Genomic DNA, 21,249 nt, shown 5'->3' on the forward strand with positions numbered 1-21,249 from the left:
TTCACCTTTGTATCCCCAGGACTTAGTACATAATTCCTGATCCATAGAATAGTATCTAGCTTCCTATAAACATTTACTGAGCCAATGAGTAAAAACTGAAAGTCCTTTGAAGACAAAAATCTACTCTATAAAGGTAAAGTTGTTATTTTATTAACAGAAAAAAATTACCTTGTTACTTTTTTACATTAAGGAACCACAAAAGCTCCACACTTCAGTCCCTACAGTGGTCTTTGTGTCTGTAATGTGTACTTTGTCTAGAATTTTACATCGCTATTATTAACATCAGGAAATAACCTGGTCATCTACACCAGACTGCCTCAGGCTTGGCGTTCAGATGCCTTTCATATCCCTGGTCTTCTTTTTTTTTTTTTTTAAAGATTTTATTTATTTATTCAACAGAGAGAGAGATCACATGTAGGCAGAGAGAGAGAGGAGGAAGCAGGCTCCCTGCTGAGCAGAGAGCCCGATGTGGGACTCGATCCCAGGACCCTGACTAAGATCATGACCTGAGCCGAAGGCAGCGGCTTAACCCACTGAGCCACCCAGGCGCCCTCCCTGGTCTTCTCTAAGGATGCCACTAATTCTCAAACTTTAAATACTTTTGATTTTTTAAAAAAACAAAGTTTTTATAATTATGAGGGGAGGAGTTTTCACTAAATATGATGGGTAAGCATAGAATGAATACTGCAGTTCTAACAATAATAAGAATCATTAGTTTAACCCTGTAACTTAACATGTTAGAAAATAACATTTTATTCAGTCAGTAGATTTGCATTAACTACTCAGTGCTAGTTCTTCTTTTAAGGGATGGAGGATAAAACCACAAACAGTATAAAGTTCTTGCCCTTGTGGTACTTCCACTGTAGTCTGTAGGGTTTCTCTGTCTTTCTCTCATCACTGCAAAGGAATCTTTATTAATTTTTTAAACTTAAAAGCCATTCATCATTTTCACTGCTAATAAAATTATCATAATTTTTTAGGTAACATTATAGAATATTAAGATTTTAAAACAGCATTTGTTGTGATAATACAAGATGATTAGTTTTGGTTTCTGAAGGATATCTCACATTAATGATTTCTTAGCTCTCACATTCTGTTGTATCCCTATAGCTAAATAATTATAACATATAGATATATAATAGCGAGGCTATGTATAGAGTACTGTGGAAACATAAAAAAGAGTAATGAGTGATTCTTCCTAGGCAAAGTATCTGGGGAAATGTGGAAAGAAGATAGAGATGACATCTGTGACTGGTGGATGATAAAGAATAAGTAGGCATTTGACCAGGTTAACACAAGAGAAGGATATTCTAAGCATTATAAAATGAGTAGGAAGAGTTAAAAAGGATAGGACTCTAAGGCATATTCATAAAAGAGCGGCCAGTCTGGTATTGCAGGGTATGTGAGGAAATCTGTGGGGTAATAGTAACAGGATAGAAAAGGTAAATTGAGGTCCAGGCTGTGAAGGGATGGGTCTGCCACGCTGAAGAGTCTGAGCATTCCTCTCCTGCATTGTTCTCATTGGTCGGAAACACACACCAAGCCCTGCTTTGTTAAATTATAGAAGTGAGCAGTATGGTTTGCTGGAAAGAGTTTCATTACCAGATACTACCACTTGTTGGTTGTATGACCTCGAGGAAGGTAACCTCTCCAAGCCTTGGTTCCCATTCGTAAAATATAAGAATATCTTTTAATATCGTGACGGTTACTTGAGGGGAAATAAGAAAGACTAGTAGTGAGACGAAGAGAAGAGGAAAGCCACAGCTGGCACAAACATGGATTGTACCAGCACAGAAAAACATCTGATGTTTCAGATGAAATTTATCAGGAGAAGAAGTGAAGAACTGTACGATTTTGAGGAGGCTGCTCCAGTGTTACTGGTAACTCCTTCAGACAATGCTAGGAACACAGTGATCTGTGAGAGCGTTTAAGGAAAGACCTCATTTCAGGAGCGAGAACGCTCACTGAATGATAGTGTTTCAATCATATGATGGCCTTGAATATGTTTTCAAATATGTAATTTGAAGAAAAGATTTATATTATATTTCTTGAAGTCATATTTAATATTTTTATTAGACAGTTGACCCTTGAACAACACTTGGGCTTGAATTGTGTGGGTCCACTTTTACGTGGAATTTTTACAGTATGGTACTGAGAATGTATTTTCTCTTCAATACGATTTTCTTAAGAACATTCTCTTTTCTTCAACCTACTTTGTACCAGTAGGTTCAACAACTTACTACTTTGTTGTAAGAATACAGGATATAATATAAATATAACATGCTAAATATGTGTTAATCAACTGTTTATAGCATCAGAAAGGCTTTTGGTCTGCAGTAGGCTATTATCGGTTAAGTTTGGGGGAATCAAGAGTTCTATGTGGATTTTCGACTATGCAGGGGCAGTAGCCTTGATCCCCATGTTGTTTAAGGTCAACTGTGTTAAATATAAAAATATTTAAAGTTTAAGTATTTTTAAAGTGTAATGGGTAAATTCTTTAATATATATGTATGTATATATATTATATACTAAAGGTAAAATATGTGTATAATATATATTATCTTCAGTGTATAATATATATTAAATATATATTCTTCAGTGTATAATATATATTATATGTATCTTCAGTATTATAGAATTAAATTAGTTGGATCAGCTTTTTTGTACTGTTTGCACAAGTAAAGATTTTAAAGCTGTTTCTTTACTTATATGTTTTAGAGAGTGCAGCTCCATGAAGGGAGGCCTAAACAAAAAAGGCATCGTTGCAGAAACCCTAATAAACTCGATGTTAATAGTCTTACTGGAGACGAACGTGTTCAGCTGATCAACAGAAGAAATGCCAGGAAGGTATGTGTATATTTATTGTTAATTGTTTATAAACAGACCTGGAGATGGGTTAAAACTAGCAGATTTGTGGGGAAAGACATGGACTATAATTTTATGCAATCTAATTTCAATTCCCACATCTTTGGCTAAGCCTTGGGATAAAAATAAGTCACTTGACACATCTGTGTGTAAGCCATGTGACATTGCCCAAGGGCCTGACATCCAAAGCAGCGGTTCTCAGCACGGGGCAGTTTTGTCTTGCAGGGACATTTGGCAATGTCTGGAGGTCCCAGCTTGGGAGGTGAGGAGGTGGCAGGCAGGGAAGGGACGCTACTGGCATCCAGCAGGTAGAGGCCAGGATGCTGCTGAACTTCCTACCGCACATGAGACAGTCCCTCATAGCACCCACCCAGAAAGGCCACACTGCTGAGGGTGAGAAGCTGATGAGAGAGCCACCATTCTCATTAGGCCGTCAGAGATTACATTTTTATCACTGAAATTTCCCATCAGATGGCCATAAAGTATCTTGTTCCTTTAAATGAGCCTAGTACATAATTTTCTGACAGATGAAAGTAAAATGTCTTAAACAAAGGTACCTTATAGAAAAAAGGCACTGCTGTGTTTATCTTACTGCTTTTTTGACTGATGAATGGTAAGAGTCCAGTTTTTCTAAATTCTGTTTCTTAACCAAATGTGGCTCAACATTTGTTTCCCCAAATTGTTTTCATTTATGGATTGGTAGATGTCTCCTTCACCTCAAAAGCACCCTTCTGTAGGCCTATAGCTCTGATATTTTTATTCTGTTTTTTACTCAGATAAGCATGCAACAAAATAAAATTAAAAAGAGAAAAAGATGGCCTCGGAGTAAGAACAGCAAATTTCTCATTGAGTTCCTTCAGTCACAATCAGATTACCTTAACAATTGTTTTAATATTGTTATGTGCACTAGGTCATTAAAATTAATACTGATTTTCCCCAAGTTTATAGAGCTTATTCAGCATTTGTTTGTACTTTAAAATGATGTCATAGGGGGATTAGGGAAAAGACAAGATGACATTTTAGTAGCATTTTACTTAATTTTGTGATTATATAGATGGTGTTACAAATCTTAGCACTTTATCTTCTAACAAAAGTTAGCATTACTGGATAGGAATAAATTAGTCTTAGCCAGTTTTAAGGAACTGGAACAATTTTGTGGTTTTACTTATTAGATATTAAACACTCCTAATTTTATCTAATTGTTATAACCTGACAAGGGGTCTGTTCATCTCCCGTAATTTGTATTATTTATTGTTCTGAGTCTGTAGCACACAGGCTAAAGGATTGAAAAGAATCTACCTGCCGAATCCCTATACACCACCCACCCAAAGGGCCTCCGCTTACACTGGAGCTTAGTAAAGGGGGTAACGAAAAGGAGAAGGCAACAGAAACTAAGTAAAAACTACAGAAAATATTAGAAAAGAGTGCTTAAGTATTATAACTATAGATACCTATAACTTCTAGGTGGTGTAGCGACATTAAAGTCCTGTCTGTATTCTACCAAGAGATAGTATATGTTCAGAGAGGTATGGAAAGAGGAATTACCTTTAGACACCAAAGGAACATTAAGTTGGTAGATCCAAATCATTGAAGTTTCAAAATATTTTGTTTTAATGTCCTACTAATTATCATATGTAGTTTTTAAATTTTTTCATATTGTGATTAGTTGGCTATATCACTGTTCACATGCAAAAGATGTGTTTAATTTTATACTTCAGGTTACGTAATAGGTAAGAGCATGACTTTGCGGAACTTGAGTTTAAAAGCTGGCCCTAATGCTTACTAGCTGGCTTTAGGTGACTTACCTAACTTCTCTGAGGCTTAATTCCTTCATTTGAAAAACAGAAATAATACTCTCTCAAAGGATATAGTGAGGGGCGCCTGGGTGGCTCAGTTGGTTGGGCAACTGCCTTCAGCTCAGGGCATGATTCTGTAGTCCTGGGATCAAGTCCCACATCGGGCTCCTAGCTCTGCCAGGAGTCTGCTTCTCCCTCTGAACTTCTCCCTCTCATGCCCACTCTCTCTCTCTCTCTCTCAAATAAATAAAATCTTTAAAAAAAAAAAAGGATATAGTGAGAACTAAAGTAAATTTATATACTGAAAGTCCTTAGCATGATGCTTGGCATGTAAGAAGAAGGAGAACTTGGTGTTTGTTTGCACCAGATGCTGTGCTAAGGCACTTGAATTGGTTTCATTTTTATCCTTATAAAACCCTGTGAGGAAAGTGTTGTCGTAATCCCCTTTTTATAGATCAGAAAATGGAGGCTCAGAGAGATTTACTGATTTGCCCAGTTCCAGTAGCTGGTAAGTCTGACTCTGGAGGGCACATGCTCTTAACGAGGCTGTATGACCTATCCAGCATAGCAAGTGCACAGGAAACCGTGGTTATTCATTTTACTATTTTAGTTACTTAAAGCATTTAAAATTTACATACCACACGTCTGTACGGTATATTAGCAGTGCCTTTGGCATGTGGTAGTCCTTTTAAATATAGTAGAGAACGTCAAAGGTAATTCAAGAAACACATATGTCTTAAATAAACTCTGTATAGCACAGAATAAAAGCAAAAAGGTCTTCATATTTAATATATATAATATATATATAATAAAAATTAATTTTTAAGTGTCTAACAGTCTTTTTCATTTACAGGTTGGAGGTGCATTTGCTCCCCCTTTGAAAGACTTATGTAGATTCCTAAAAGAAAATTCGGAATACGGAGTAGCTCCTGAATGGGGAGACGTTGTTAAGCAGTCTGTGAGTAATTTCATAAATACTAACTCACACATCTTAACAATTAGACGCCATTTAGTCAGATTGAGAAAGATAGGTACCATATGATTCCACTCATAAGTGGAATCTAGAACCGAAAACAAAACAAACAAAAAGCAGACTCTGATCTATAAATACAGAGAATAAACTGATGGTTGCCAGAGGGGAGGTGGGTAGGGAGATGGGCAGAATGGATGAAGGGGAAAGAGGGTACAGGCTTCCAGTTATGGGATGAATAAGTCACGGCAGCCTGTGTAAACCTGTCGAATCACTAAGTTGTACACCCGAAACTAATGTAACATTGGGTGTCAACTATACTAAAAAAAGAAAATTACCTGCCATTTAATGATATCAGAGATGAAGTTTTAAATTAAGAATTAGCAACAGTGTGGGGCACTTGGGTGGCTCAGTGGGTTAAAGCCTCTGCCTTCCTGAAGCTCCAGTCATGATCCCAGGGTACTGGGATCGAGCCCTGCATTGGGCTCTCTGCTCAGCAGGGAGCCTGCTTCCCTTCCTGTCTCTCTCTGCCTGCCTCTTTGCCTACTTGTGATCTCTATCAAATAAATAAATAAATAAATCTAAAAAAAAAAAAAAGAAAAGAAAGAATTAGCAATATTGTGTAAACATGTGCCAGTGTTTTCACAGTTTTTATTTTGCAGTACACATTACAAATTTCTCAGATGTTTGTTGAGTTAGAATGCAGAATCAATATATACTGATCATTAATCTTTTTTATTTTAACATCTAAGATAACTCTTTGAGCAAGGCCACAAAGATTCAGCAAAGATGTGCAGAAAGAGACATATAAGGATATTATATATAATAGTAACAAATTGGGAATATATTAATGGTCCATCCATATATAGGAAAACTATACAACTGGCAAAAATTATATCTTAGAAGAACATCCAATGACAAGGGAGGGAAAGGTCACGGTGTGTTAAATGGAGTAGTAATTAAGCCCTCGGAAAAGCCAAGCCTGACCATGTGGTAAATGCTGAATAAAGAATAGCTACTAGGGGCGCCTGGGTGGCTCAGTGGGTTAAGCCGCTGCCTTCGGCTCGGGTCATGATCTCAGGGTCCTGAGATCGAGTCCCACATTGGGCTCTCTGCTCAGCAGGGAGCCTGCTTCCCTCTCTCTCTCTGCCTGCCTCTCCATCTACTTGTGATTTCTCTCTGTCAAATAAATAAATAAAATCTTTAAAAAAAAAAAAAAAAAAAAAGAATAGCTACTATTTCCACAAGTGTCCAAATGAAAAGGACAGGCTATAAAACTATGTTCATTATAATTCTATTTATTTTAGAAACGGAGTGGGGAGAATTGTAGAATCTGTCTATATGAACAAGGGAGAAATGAAATACACACCCTAAAATATTAGCAATGGTTTTCTCTGGTGAAATTACAGATGATTTTTTTCCCTTATATATTTGTTGTTGTTGTTGTTGTTGTTGTTTTCTGCAGTGAACCCTAATGCTTTTGTGAAGAAAATAATTAAGTTGATGAATTCAAAACAAAATTTTATTGGTTTTTTTTTTTTTAAGATTTTATTTACTTATTTGACAGAGAGAAATCACAAGTAGACAGAGAGGCAGGCAGAGAGAGAGAGAGGGAAGCAGGCTCCCCGCTGAGCAGAGAGCCCGATGCGGGACTCGATCCCAGGACCCTGAGATCATGACCTGAGCCGAAGGCAGCAGCTTAACCCACTGAGCCACCCAGGTGCCCCTCAAAACAAAATTTTAAAATAGTACCATGAGAGTCTTTGAAACTGCCATCTAGGGGCACCTGGCTGGCTCAGTCAGTAGACGATGTGACTCTTAACCTCAGGGTCGTGAGTTCAGCCCATGTTGGGTGTGGAGCCTACTTTAAAAAAAAAAAAGAGAGAGAGAGAGAGAGGTATTGAAACTGCTCTGCAGAGGGGTCACAAATGATAGTCACTAAACACATGCAGCTGTTGAGCATTTGAGATGTAGCTGCCTGAATTAGGTTGTGTAAGAAGTATAAAACACTGGTTTGGGATTTGGGGGGGGTGAGTATTTTTGACACACAATGTTACATTAGTTTCAGGTGTACAGCGCAGTGATTGGACAGGTCTATACTGTGCTCTCCACAAGTGCAGCTGCCGTCTGTCACCACACAACACTGTCACAACTTCACTGATTTTATTCCCTGTGCTTTTTATTCCTGTGACTCAGGGCGCCTGGGTGGCTCTGTCAGTTAAGCGGCCAAGTCTTGATTTTTGGCTCAGGTCATGATTCCAGGGTCACAGGATCAAGCCCCGCTTCAGGCTCTGCGCTGGGTGTGGAGCCTGCTTAGGATTCTCCCTCTCCCTCTATTCCGCCCCCCTTAATTAATTAATTAATTTTAAAAATTATCCCCTAGGGGCGCCTGGGTGGCTCAGTGGGTTAAAGCCTTTGCCTTCGGCCCAGGTCATGATCCCAGGGTCCTGGGATCGAGCCCCGCATCGGGCTCTCTGCTTAGTGCAGAGCCTGCTTCTCTCTCTCTCTGCCTGCCTCTCTGCCTACTTGTGTTCTCTGTCAAATAAATAAATAAAAAATCTTTAAAAAAAAAAAATTATCCCCTAATTTTTTCATTCCGTAACCGGAGTCTATGTCTTCCATTCCCCTTCACCCATTGTGCCCATCTCCCCACCCTGGTTTGGGATTTTGAAGATTAAGTTTGGAAAAAATAGAAAATATCTTTATTTTCATAGGTTACATATTGAGATGGTGGGATTTTGGTTTAATTATGTTAGGCTATGGGGCGCCTGGGTGGCTCAGTGGGTTAAAGCCTCTGCCTTCGGCTCAGGTCATGATCCCAGGGTCCTGGGATCGAGCCCTGCATCGGGCTGTCCGCTCCGCGGAGAGCCTGCTTCCCACCCCCCTCTCTCTCTGCGTACTTCTGATCTCTGTCTGTCAAATAAATAAATAAAATCTTTAAAAAATAATAATAATTATGTTAGGCTATATTACTAAAATTAATGTCACCTGTTTCTCTTTTACCTTTTTTAATACAGTTGCTAGAAAATTTAAAGTTACATATGTGGCTTACGTTATAGTTCTGCTGGAGCCTGCTAGCCTAGAAGTTCTACAACTCCTATCACTTTTAGGAGTTCTGGGCCCAGAAAGTCATGGGAGAATCACTCAACTATCTTTATCAGCATGGTGCTAGCTCCCTCCCTTACTCCCAAAGTGACAAAGATTCACATGGAGCATCTCACTGTAATCTTAACCTTTCACTTACTTCCTCTGTTCTTTCCTTATCGTTCTCCTAACTTGGACGAGGGGCACTTCTGTAGTCTTCAAGAGTAACTGATGATGCGAAACTGTGAGGGTGCAGAAGTAACCTCATGAGAAAATGTCTTTGGACCTTCAGTTCCCTAGAACTCTTCTACACACGTATGCCTCACCATGTGGAAGAAAGCTAGAGGCTTCTTCCTGCTTTCTTACCCTGTGAGAAAATGAGAAGCGGAGGAACTGTCTCACACCCCTCCTCACTATCTGAAAGAGGCTGTCTCTTTCATAATTGATTACGTTCTTTCAGTACAGACTCGGTCTATGAATAATTACCAATTTTAATGTGATCGCTACTGATTTTATTCTAATGTAGCTATTGTTACTGATTTTTTTTCCCCCAGGGATTTCTTCCAGAGAGTATGTTTGAGCGCATTCTCACCGGTCCTGTTGTGAGAGAAGAAGTCAGCAGGCGTGGGCGACGGCCTAAAAGTGGAATTGCCAAGGCCACGGCAGCGGCGGCGGCAGCAACTGCCACCAGCGTGTCAGGCAATCCTTTGTTAGCCAACGGATTACTTCCAGGTGTGGATCTCACAACCCTTCAGGCCTTACAACAAAACCTACAAAACTTGCAGTCTCTGCAAGTAACCGCGGGGCTGATGGGAATGCCTGCCGGTCTTTCTTCTGGAGGAGAAGCTAAAAACGTGGCCGCCATGTTCCCCATGCTGCTGTCAGGAATGACTGGCTTACCAAATCTGCTGGGCATGGGGGGGCTCCTGACCAAGCCTACTGAATCTGGAACCGAAGAGAAAAAGGGAAATGACTCGAAGGAGCTAGAAGGAAAAAAAGAAAGGACAGAGAGTCAAAATTCAGAGAACGGGGGAGACAACTCCGTGTCAGGTTCTCCTTCCACGTCCTCTACCGCTGCAGCCGCCAACCCGCTAGCTCTTAACCCACTACTGCTGTCTAATATACTCTACCCAGGGATGCTGCTCACTCCAGGCCTTAATCTCCACATGCCAACTTCGTCCCAGACCAATACTTTCGACGTACAGAAAAACAGAAACAGTGACTTGGGCTCGTCTAAGTCCCAGGAAGTAAAGGAGGAAGAGTCCAGAGGTAGAGACCAGGAGGACAAAGGGGGAACTGAAGCAAGTCCTCTCAACGAGAACAGCACAGATGAGGGTTCAGAGAAAGCTGATGCTTCGTCTGGATCCGACAGTACGTCGTCATCATCCGAGGATTCAGATTCGAGTAACGAAGACTGACTCCCAGACTGCACTTAAATTATGAACTGATTTTGGATTTTTTTTTCTTTAATTATGAATTGTAAATACCCCAGTGTTGAGTGCATCAATAACTTACTGACCGAACATTTCAGTTATTTGTTTAGAAGTGCAAACTGCTTTCAGAGACGTTTTGCATGTACTATTTCTTAAGATCCGTATAAGTTTCTGAACTCGTATGTACTATCAAATACATAAAGGTGTAAAATTACAACAAAAAGGCATTATAATTTTGTTGGGGGTTAATTTTATGAAAATTATGCTCCATGAGAGTTGTATATTTAATATATTTGCAGAGAACACAGCATACTTGATGCATATTTACTGATTTAATTTGAATATAGTTTTACAGCCTCCTTGACACCTATAATTTACAGATCAAAACTCAGCAATAATTTGGGCAGCTAATGAATGTCATGAAAGCTGTAGAGTCTACATCACCATCCACTGCTTTAATTCCATGAAAATGCTCTCGTGTCGTGATGCACTGCTGACGTTTCCAATTCAGGTACAAGTGTGTTTTAAAGAAGAAATAAGTTTCCCAATCAGCCAATTGAACTGGCTACCTGTTACCTCAGCTGAGTTAGTTTAGGAAGTTTACATTCGTTTCTAATTCTCTACTTGTTTTCAGGGGTTTTTTAAACACATCCTCTATATCATGTTGATCTGGCAAGAAATCTGACTTGCTTTCGGCTGAGCTTAACTCTGATATCAGTAAAATTAAGTCCTACAAGAGTCCTGTGTCATGGGACTTTGGCGCCCTCTAGACATACTTAGTTTTACTTTTTCAAAGTTTGGCCTCCTCTAAAGAAATCATTCTGTCTTTGATGAGTAATGTCTGTTTCCAGGGTTCAGAAAAGGCAAACTCATGAAATACCACTGAGAAGATCGTTCCACACAGCATACTTCATGTAAAAGAAACTGTTGGTTTGCTTTATTCGTGTAGATTTCTCTTTGTGTTTTATGTCATGGAACTGTTCCAACATGAGCAGGTCTTAGTGATAAAGTAATATGCAGAATAGTCTAAATTCATTTTTTTTTTTAAGTTGCTAGGTATAAGCAGACTAAATGTTGCCCAGAATCAGTGTTGGGTTATCAGTTTATATTAAATATACTGAGTTGGCCCATTTTGAATATGCACTTTGAATGATCTCAAAAAAATTTATACAAGTTATACCTGTCAACCACAAAAATGAAGCCCAAGGCTTCTGATCAATTTCTTAGAACCCTTTATCATGTAAAATTTGTCTGATATTTGATTTGTGATACAGTTTCTCCTGCTAAAGCTGCTATTAATTCCGACAAGATAGAGAGGTCCAGGATCACCTTCATGTACATTAAAAACAATTAGAACTGAATTGGACATAAAATACCATTTACATCCTAAGGAGAGAAAGAAGTTAGCATTTTTCTGATACTTGGATAAGTCAGTGATAAAGTTTGCGAGGGGCTAAATTTAGGGGGAAAGTACCCCACTTCTCTCCCACAGAAAAAAATAACTCAGTACTTTTTGATAGAACTTTGTTGTTTCGTCATAAATCCAACAATTATATTGGATTTTCCCAGATCTTTACCAGTAAATTATGTTTCTGTATGTAAGATAACTAATCCCTCACTAGAGAGACAGTGTTACATGTATTTACAAAGTCATTTAAGTTCCATTGAGATTGTATTCATTTTTGTATTTTTCCCAAAATAGTACTTTGAATTGATAGTTCTTTATGCAATGTCTTAGCAATAGTCATCCGGGAGAAGTGGGTAGTAATTCTTCATCATGAAAATGATATATTACATATTTAGTATCTTCCCTTTGCAGTATTGCACTTTTGTTTAACTAGAACACACCTATGAGATAGCCAAAGTTTTTCAAACACAGTTAACTTAGTTTGCTGGTGGGGTATTTCAACACCATCCATACTTCCCTCTTTCCCTCTAGTTCTGTCCGCATAATCTTCATTCCTTTCTTTCCCCAATTAAAAAAAAAAAAAAAAAAAAAGGGAAAAAAAAAAAAGCCCTAGAGCTTGTCACTAAAAAGCTAATTTATATCAAATTTATGAGATAAAGTATTTTCCTAATTATGATCAGACGAATTTGGTTAACATATTAGTGATTCTCTTTCTACGTAATAAGGCAATTACAGTTTTTCAAAGCATTAAGGCTAATACTAACGTTAAAGTTTCTCTCGGGTTTCAAGACACTTCTATTTAGTATTGATTGGGGAAAAGTTTTCCACCTGTCAGCTTAAAAAAAAATGCAAATATGGTTGTGTAAAGATAAGGGTTATAAGGAAAAAAAATCAGTAGAATTACATAATACTAAAGTTGCAGTTAAAAGGATATCCAAGTATGTGTTGGTAGTTACTAAAAGAATTATAGCTGTTATTGCCTTGTATTTATAGCCCTTGTTTCAGGTTTCATGATTCAAGTCTTCGTCCAATTCTTCTTTTGGACATTTGCAATATTTACCAGTTGTGTTTTGTGTAGTCTGAATTTGCTTTCTGTAGTTGAGCAAACGTCTTAAAAAAGTCATTTGTAATTTATTAAATTACTTTCTATGATGTTCTATAGAGCAAATGGAAGTTTAATTATTTTTTATTAAACATATTCTTTGACTACCCATGATGTCAGCCTCTGTACATGACAATACTCCTTTTTTTAATTGACTTTTATCTATAATTTATCTTAATCCAGTTGTGAAAGAAACCCTAGTCCTAAATCTCCAAAAGGAAAGTTATACCTTGGGGGAAAAAAAATTTTTTTTTAAGATTTTATTTATTTATTTGACAGAAATCACAAGGAGGCAGAGAGGCAGGCAGAGAGAGAGAGGGAAGCAGGCTTCCCGCCAAGCAGAGAGCCCAATGTGGGGCTCAATCCCAGGATTCTGGGATCATGACCCGAGTCGAAGGCAGAGGCTTAACCCACTGAGCCACCCAGGCGCCCCACCTTGGAAAAATTTTTAAAAGACAGAAGCTAGCTATAGTTATATCCACTGTATCATTATTTCCTTAAGTTTTCTTCCCCTGACCTTTAAAAATGTCCAGAAAGACTCAAGAGATGTACCAAAACTCATAAAGGAGTACATTTTGGATATCAGTAATTATTTTTCCCCTTGGTCTTAAGTGTCTTTCCTAATTCATCACTCTTGTTTTTAGCGTTTTTGTAAACATGAAAGAAATTTAGTTTTCCCCTGATTAGAAAAGGAGAACAGTAGAGTCTCGTCATACACTCATTTAACTTGGAACCCATTTCCCTTTACTTCTGTGCTTAGAAAACCTTTTTTTCCCCTTTTTTGTACAATGTAGCATATAAACCCAAATCAATTACTTAGTCTAGTGCTCATCCAGAGGAACAGTAATCTGTTCCAGTGCTAGAAGAAGATTCAGCTATATTAGATGTTTCTGAAAGAACGTATACTATGTACAAAATGATGGATTCTGTGTTTTGTGAGCTATAGGGAGGGAGAGTCATTTTCGGCTACAAGTAATGTTCATCCTCTACAACAAATTTAGAACTTAGTCTCTATGTAAATACAACTCAGTACATAAGCTTTTTATTTTAAAATGCAGAAAAGCACAAAGAAAAACTAGTTAAATCATCATAAACCCACCCTGAGATCAATACTGTTCAGAGAGATACCCAATGTTTTTATATGGATGTTATATTCAAGTAGTGGGTTGAGTCGCGTCATCCAAAAATCTGTGTCAACCCAGAATCTCAGAATGTGACCTCAATTGGAAATAGGGTCTTGGCAGTTACACTAGGTGAGGGTGGGCCCTAGATCCGGTGGCTGGTTCCCAATAAGAAGAGAGGACACCCAGTCCAAGGGAAAAAGGACATGAGCCAACAAGCAGAGATTGGAGTGATACAGATGTAGCCGAGGAACACCAAGGATTGTCAGCAACCACCAGAAGCTAGGACAGCAGCGTGGAACAGATGCTCCTGCAGAGCCTGTAGAAGGAAGCAACCCAGCCGACACCTGGATTTTGGACTTCCGGCCTGAATTGTGGGAGAATAAATTTCTGTTATTTTAAGCCACCCTGTTTGTGATGCTTTATTATGGTAGCCCTAGGAAACTTACACAACACATTTCCTTAATAAAGCAGTATTATATGGGACATAATATTTACTGTTCTGACCTTAACATACTGACCCATGTCAATAGCATCCTGTGTTGTGATGTTTAATACATACTATTGTCGCCTACATAAGTAATTTATTTAACCATGTACTTAAAAATGGACATTTGGGTTTAAATATGAATCTTTTGTGTCCATCCCGAGGACTTTCTTAATCCCTAGAAGTGAAACAACTTCCTCTGTTTTTCGGGATTTTAATTTGTGCCGCCAAGTTTACAACGATGCGATGTGTAGCCGTTTATACTACCCCGGCAGCATACGTTTTGTGTAAGCTCACCCCAAAATCTTACCAATACTGTGTATTGTCTTTTGAAGTAATCTTTGCCAAATTAATAGGCAAAAAGTACCATCTTGATGAATTCTTAAATTATTCTTTTTTCTTACTAAAAAACAAGACCTACATATTCTAGGAAACAGGGAGGCGGCGGGGTTGGGGGTTGAGGAGGAGTTGGAGAAGCACAAAGTCAACCAAAACCCCCATGATGTTGAATGCTTAGAGACAACTGTTAACCTTTGGGTCATTTTTCTTTGCATATACGTATTATATATTATTTTGATAAGAATGGAGTTATACTGTACATACATTTTGTAACTTCTCATTTATTATATCATGATAATATCCCCATGTCATTAAAGAATCTTCCACAGCATTTTTAAGGACTTTCTCATTCCACTATATACGTGCAACATAATCTGTACAATGCCCAATTATTGAGTACTTAGAAATTTTTCAGTTTGGGGCTAACCAATGATATGTATGTAATTAAGTTCTTCATTCACTTAAGTTTCTTCATACATTTTTTCATTAAAAAAAATACCTAGGCATGAAATAGTTTGAATTTAAGACCAATTGGATTGTACTGTTTTCTACCCCAACAGCAGAGCATAAAACTACTTCTTTCCCTGTGTCTCTTTAGCACCCTTGGGCTTTAGAATATTTATTAATCTTTGTCAATTTGATAGACAAAAAAATAGATTCTTGTTTTAGTTTACATTTCTTTTGATTATTAGTAATATAAAGTCTTCCGTATCTCTTCATAAGGCCATTTGTATGCTGTGTATTAATTGTTCATGTTCTCTGTACAATATCTGTTATATAAGAGGTAAATATTTTTCCCTATGAATTTTGCTTTTTTTTTTTAATGTGCAAGTTTTACATTTTTATGTGGTCATTTTGATACTCCATTTTTTCCACATTTAAGTTCTTGATGTTTTTCCACAGAAAAATTCTTTTACCCCCAAATTCTATACATGTTTGCTTTTTTTAAAATATCTAGTACCTTTTTTGACTTAGAATTTATTTTAGTAACATACATATGGTATAAGAATCCTAATTTGAACTTATTAATAATTGTGCAGTATCCCAGCATTATTTAATATATAATGTCTCCACTGATTTGACATGCCTTCATTGATCATAATTGAATAATTCATGTAGGTATATGTAAATTATTTAGATATATATGAATGATTTAAGTCATATAAATATGCATGATGTATCTATGATATATCATGTAAACAGTAAACATAAAACCGGAGAGGCTATACTAATAAAAGATTACCTTAAAAACAAACAAACGTTGCTAGAAATTAAATGAGAACATTTTATATGGTTATAAAGATCATTCTATCAGGAAAATATAACACTTACATAGACATCTACAACAGACCGACAAAACACAAGCAGCAAAAACTAACAAAACTGAAACTCAATGACAATGCTTGGAGACTTCAAAATCTCACTATCAATAATGGATAGAACAAGTAGGCAAACGGCCAACAAGAAAACGGAAGCCCAAGCAACACTATAAACCAACTGGCCCAAAGAAGCATTTGTTGAACACACCACCAAATAGTAGCAAAAAAAAAAAAAAAATTATTCTAAGGCACACGAGACCTTTCTCCAGAATAGATGAAACAAGTGTCCAATTTTAAAAGATTTATCCATACTAAGTATATTCTCCAGCCACAATGGAATGAAATTTGAAATCAGTTACAAAGCATGGATATTCACAAACACATGGAAATGAAACAACACACTCATAAATAACCTGAGTCCTAGCAATCTCAATCTCGAAGTTAAAAAATAATTTGAGGGGCACCTGAGTGGCTCAGTGGGTTAAAGCCTCTGCCTTCGGCTCAGGTCACGATCCCAGAGTCCTGGGATCGAGTCCCATGTCGGGCTCTCTGCTCCGCAGGGAGCCTGCTTCCTCCTCTCTCTCTCTGCCTGCCTCTCTGCCTATTTGTGATTTCTCTCTCTCTCTGTCAAATACATAAAATCTTTAAAAATAATAATAATAATTTGAGATGAATGAAAACAAATACACAACATACCAAAACATAGAGACGTAGCCAAGATGGTGCGTGAAAGGAAATGTGTAAGTGTAAACATCTACAAAAAGAAAAAAAAAATTGAGGGGAGCCTGGGTGGCTCAGTCAATTAAGGGTCTGCCATCTGCTCAGGTCATGACCCCAGAGTCCTGGGATGGAGCCCCCAAACAGGATCCCTGCTCAGCGGGAAGCCTGCTTCTCCCTCTCCCACTCCCCCTGCTTGTGTTCCCTCTCTCACTGTGTCTCTCTCTGTCATATAAATAAGTAAAATCTTTAAAATAAAAAAAATTTTTTTTCAAATCGATGTAAATTTCTTCCTTAAGAAACTAGGAAAAGATAGAATTAAACCCAAAGCAAGGAGTTAGGAAATAAAGACTTGAGCCGGAGGAATGAAATGGAAAGTAGAGACAATTTATAAAACCAAAAGATAGGGACACCTGGGTGGCTCAGTTGGTTAAGCGGCTGCCTTTGGCTCAGGTCATGATCCCAGCGACCTGGGATCGAGTCCCACATTGGGCTCCTTGCTTGGCAGGGAGCCTGCTTCTCCCTCTGCCTCTGCCTGCCACTCTGTCTGCCTGTGCTTGCTCTCGCTTCTCTCTCTATGACAAATAAATAAAATAAAATCTTTAAAAAAAAAAAAGTTACCACTTGTTAAAAAAAAAAAAAGAAGAAGAAATTACAAATAAATAAATAAATAAATAAAACCAAAAGGTAGGTCTTCCAAAAAAACCAACAAAACTGAAAACCCTTCAGCTAGACTGATCAGTTTAAAAAAAAAAAAAAAGCTTCAAATTACTAGATTCAAAAATGAAAGGGGACATTCCTACCATCCTTAGAGAAATAAAAAGGATCATTTGGAACCTTGTGAATAATTATATGCCAATAAGTTAGATAAAACTAGATGAAATGGAAAATTCTGAGGCACAAATTAGTGACACCGAATCAAGAAAAAAATGGAGACTATAACAAAGAGTATAATAAAGTACTGAGATTAAATTACTAACAGCAAAAAAAAAAAAAAAAACCACGATAAAACCCCTGGATGAGGAGGCTTCACTGAGGGGAGAAGAAAAAAGAGCACCTTTTCCTCATTAGTTTTATGAGGCCAGTATTATCCTGAGACCAAAGCCAAAGACACTACAAGGAAACTGCCCGGTGGACAGCCCTTACGACTATAAAATGCAAGAATTTTTAACAAATTGCTAGCAAACTGAATCCGGCAACATACGAAAAGTATTATACTCCCTGATCAAGTTGGTTTATCCCAGGATTGCAAAATTGCTTCAACAGACAAGAAGCAACCGATATACTATTAACAGAGAAAGGGGGGTGGGAACCACATAATTATCGCAATAGAAGCAGAAAGAAACCATTTCAGAGGGAAGTGGGCGGGGCCATGGGGTCAATGGGGGTTGGGCTTTAAGGAGGGCACTTGTAAGGGGCACTGGGTGTTGTATGCAAGTGATGATTCACCAAATTCAACCTCTGGAACTAATACACTCTATGTTAACACAGGAATGTAAATAAAACCTAAAATGAAGTTATTGATTAGAAAAAAAAAACATTTCATAGATTCAACACTGTTTCGTGATTTAAAAACAGAAAGGGTAGGAACAGGAGAGAAATTCCTTAAGCTGATAAAGGGCATCTATAAAATACCCATAACTAACATCATGCTTAATAAAGACTGAATTTTTTTTTAAGATTTTATTTATTTATTTGACAGAGATCACAAGTAGGCAGAGAGGCACACAGAGAGAGACAGAGAGAGGAGGAGGAAGCAGTCTCCCTGCTGAGCAGAGAGCCTGATGCAGGGCTCGATCCCAGCACCCTGGGATCATGACCTGAGCCGAAGGCAGAGGCTTTAACCCACTGAGCCACCCAGGCGCCCCTGAATTGTTTTTTTGTTTTTTTTTTTAAGAGAGAGAGTAAATGAGGGGGAGGGGCACAAAAAGAGGGAGAGAGAGAAATCTCCAGCGGGTTCCACTTGCAGAGCCCCATGTAGGGCTTGATCTCAGGACCCTGAGATCAAGACCTGAGCCACAAATCAAGAGTCAGTCGCTTAACCTGCTGAGCCACCCAGGCGCCCTAACAACTGAGTATCTTCTAAGTCAAGACCAGACCAGTGTGTCCACTCCTGGCACTTTCATCGAACCTTGTTCTGGAGGTTCTAATCAGGGCAATAAGTCAAGAAAAGGAGAAAAAGGCATCCAGCCTGGAAGCCAGAAGGAAAACTCTCTATTTGCGGATGACATGGTCTTGTAAATAGAAAATCCTAAGAAATTCACTAAAAAACAAGCAGTCATTAGAAACTAATAAACAATTTCAGCAAGGCTGCAGGATACAAGTTCAATATAGAAAAATCAATTGGGGGCGCCTGGGTGGCTCAGTGGGTTAAGCCGCTGCCTTCGGCTCAGGTCATGATCTTGGGGTCCTGGGATCGAGCCCCACATCGGGCTCTCTGCTCAGTGGGGGGGGCCTGCTTCCTCCTCTCTCTCTCTCTCTGCCTGCCTCTCTGCCTACTTGTGATCTCTACCTGTCAAATAAATAAATAAAATCTTTAAAAAACATATTTTTAAAAATTTATTTATTTGAGACAGAGAGAGAGCACCAGCAGCAGGAAGGGCAGAGGGAGAGGGACAAGCGGACGCCCACTGAACAGGGAGCCGAACTCGGGGCTTGATTCTGGGATCATGACTTGAACGGAAAGCAGATGTTTAACCAGTCGAGCCACCTAGGAGCCCCCCAAATGATTCTTCTTTAAAGTACAAAGTTGGAGGACTCCTATTTCCTAATTTCAAAACCTCAAGGTGGTGTGGCATAGAAGTTGGGATAGGAATAAGGAATCAATGGAACAGAAATGAGAATTTAGAAATAAACCCTTCCACTTAAGGTCACCTCATCTTTCAAAAGGATGCGAAGACAATTCAGTGGGAGACAGGACATTCAGAACAACTATATCTCTGCATACGAAAGAATCATGTTGCACCCTTTCCCAATCCCACACCCAAAAAGTAACTCAGAATAGATACAGACCTAAATGCAAAAGGTAAAACTCTTAGAAGAAAACTCGGGGACAAATCCTTGTGATCTTAGGTTAGGCCAAAACTCGAAGAGAAAATAAATACACTGGACTTTATCCAAATGAAAATGTAGTTCCTCGGAGTGTACCTTCAAGAAAGTGAAAAGACAACCCACGGAACTGGGGGAAATATTGCAAATCACGTCGCTGATAAAGACCTTGTATCAGAAAATAGGAAGAACTCTTACAACCCAGCAACGGAGACAAAAACCTAGTTGTGAAATGGGCAAAAGATTTGAACAGACGTTTCTCTAAGGAAGACATACATATGGCTAATAAGCACCTGAGATGTTCAGTATCATTATCTATCAGATAAATGCCCATCAGAATTAAAAAGAGCTAGAACTTCATGCCCCTCAGGATGGGCAGAATCAAAAAGACAGGCGGTAAGTATCAGCAAAGATGTGGAGAAGTGAGAACCCTCATATGGTGCGACAGTTTGGGAACACGTTTTTGCAATCCCTGGTGGTATTGCTGTATGACTCAGCGATTCTATTCTTTTTCTTTTTCTTTTTAGATTTTATTTATTTATTTGACAGACAGAGATCACAAGTAGGCAGAGAGGCAGGCAGAGAGAGAGAGGGAAGCAGGCTCCCCGCTGAGCAGAGAGCCCTATGCGGGGCTCGATCCCAAGACCCCGAGATCATGACCTGAGCCGAAGGCAGAGGCTTTAACACACTGAGCCACCCAGGGGCCCCTTAGCAATTCTATTCTTAATTATAGATCCAAAGTAATGAAAACATATGCCCATGCAAATACTTGCAAACAAATATTCACATTACTGTTATTCATAATAGCCCCAAAATATAAAGAACCCAAAGGTCCATCAGCTGATAAATGGATAAATTAAATGTGATATATCCATATAGTAGAATATTATTCACCAATTAAAAGGCATGAAGTAGGGACACCTGGGAGTCTCAGTTGGTCAAGCATCTGCCTTTGGTTCGGGTCATGACTCCAGGGTACTAGGACTAAGTCCCGCATCAGGCTTCCTGCAGAGCAGGAAGCCTGCTTCTCCCTCTCCCTCTGCCTGCGTCTTCCCCTGCTTGTGCTCTCTCTGTCAAATAAATAAAATCTTTTAAAAAAAATTTTTTAAATAATAAAAGGCATGAAGTATAATACATGCTCCAACACGGATAATCTTTAAAATATTATGTTAAGTGGGCACCTGCCTGGGTGGTGCAGTGGGTTAAGCCTCTGCCTTCGGCTCAGGTCATGATCTCAGAGTCCTGGGATTGAGCCCCGCATTGGGCTCTCTGCTCAGCGGGGCGCCTGCTTCCCCACCCCACCCCCTCTGCCTGACTCTCTGCCTACTTGTGATCTCTCTCTCTCTGACAAATAAATAAATAAAATCTTAAAAAAAAAAAAGTTTAAAAAAATAAATTTTAAAAAATTATGCTAAGTGAAAGAAGCCAGTCAGAAAAGATTACATATTGTATGATTCTATTTATATGAAGTGCCCTGAATAGGCAAATTTTCTGTATAGATAAAAAGTAGATTCATGGTTGCCCAGGGCTGAGCGTGTTGGACTGCTACTGGGTATGGTT

General features: G+C 38.6%; 1 protein-coding gene across 13 annotated transcripts in view; it reads left to right on the forward strand.

The window, feature by feature from the left end:
- CHD9 (chromodomain helicase DNA binding protein 9) overlaps positions 1-12,767 on the forward strand; it is a 226,035-nt gene extending 213,268 nt beyond the window's left edge. For all 13 annotated transcript variants that reach the window (XM_045076062.1, XM_045076065.1, XM_045076061.1 and 10 more), the window contains 3 exons: positions 2,719-2,847; positions 5,515-5,619; positions 9,270-12,767. In XM_045076062.1, coding sequence (XP_044931997.1) covers positions 2,719-2,847; positions 5,515-5,619; positions 9,270-10,133 — 1,098 coding nt within the window. In that variant the 3' untranslated portion in view covers positions 10,134-12,767. The remainder of the gene's footprint in view (positions 1-2,718; positions 2,848-5,514; positions 5,620-9,269) is intronic.
- The last annotated feature ends 8,482 nt before the right edge of the window (positions 12,768-21,249 follow it).

This window comes from Mustela putorius, unplaced genomic scaffold, assembly GCF_011764305.1.
Source record: "Mustela putorius furo isolate JIRA1106 unplaced genomic scaffold, ASM1176430v1.1 tig00000174_pilon_pilon_pilon, whole genome shotgun sequence".
NCBI classification, from domain to species: domain Eukaryota; kingdom Metazoa; phylum Chordata; class Mammalia; order Carnivora; family Mustelidae; genus Mustela; species Mustela putorius.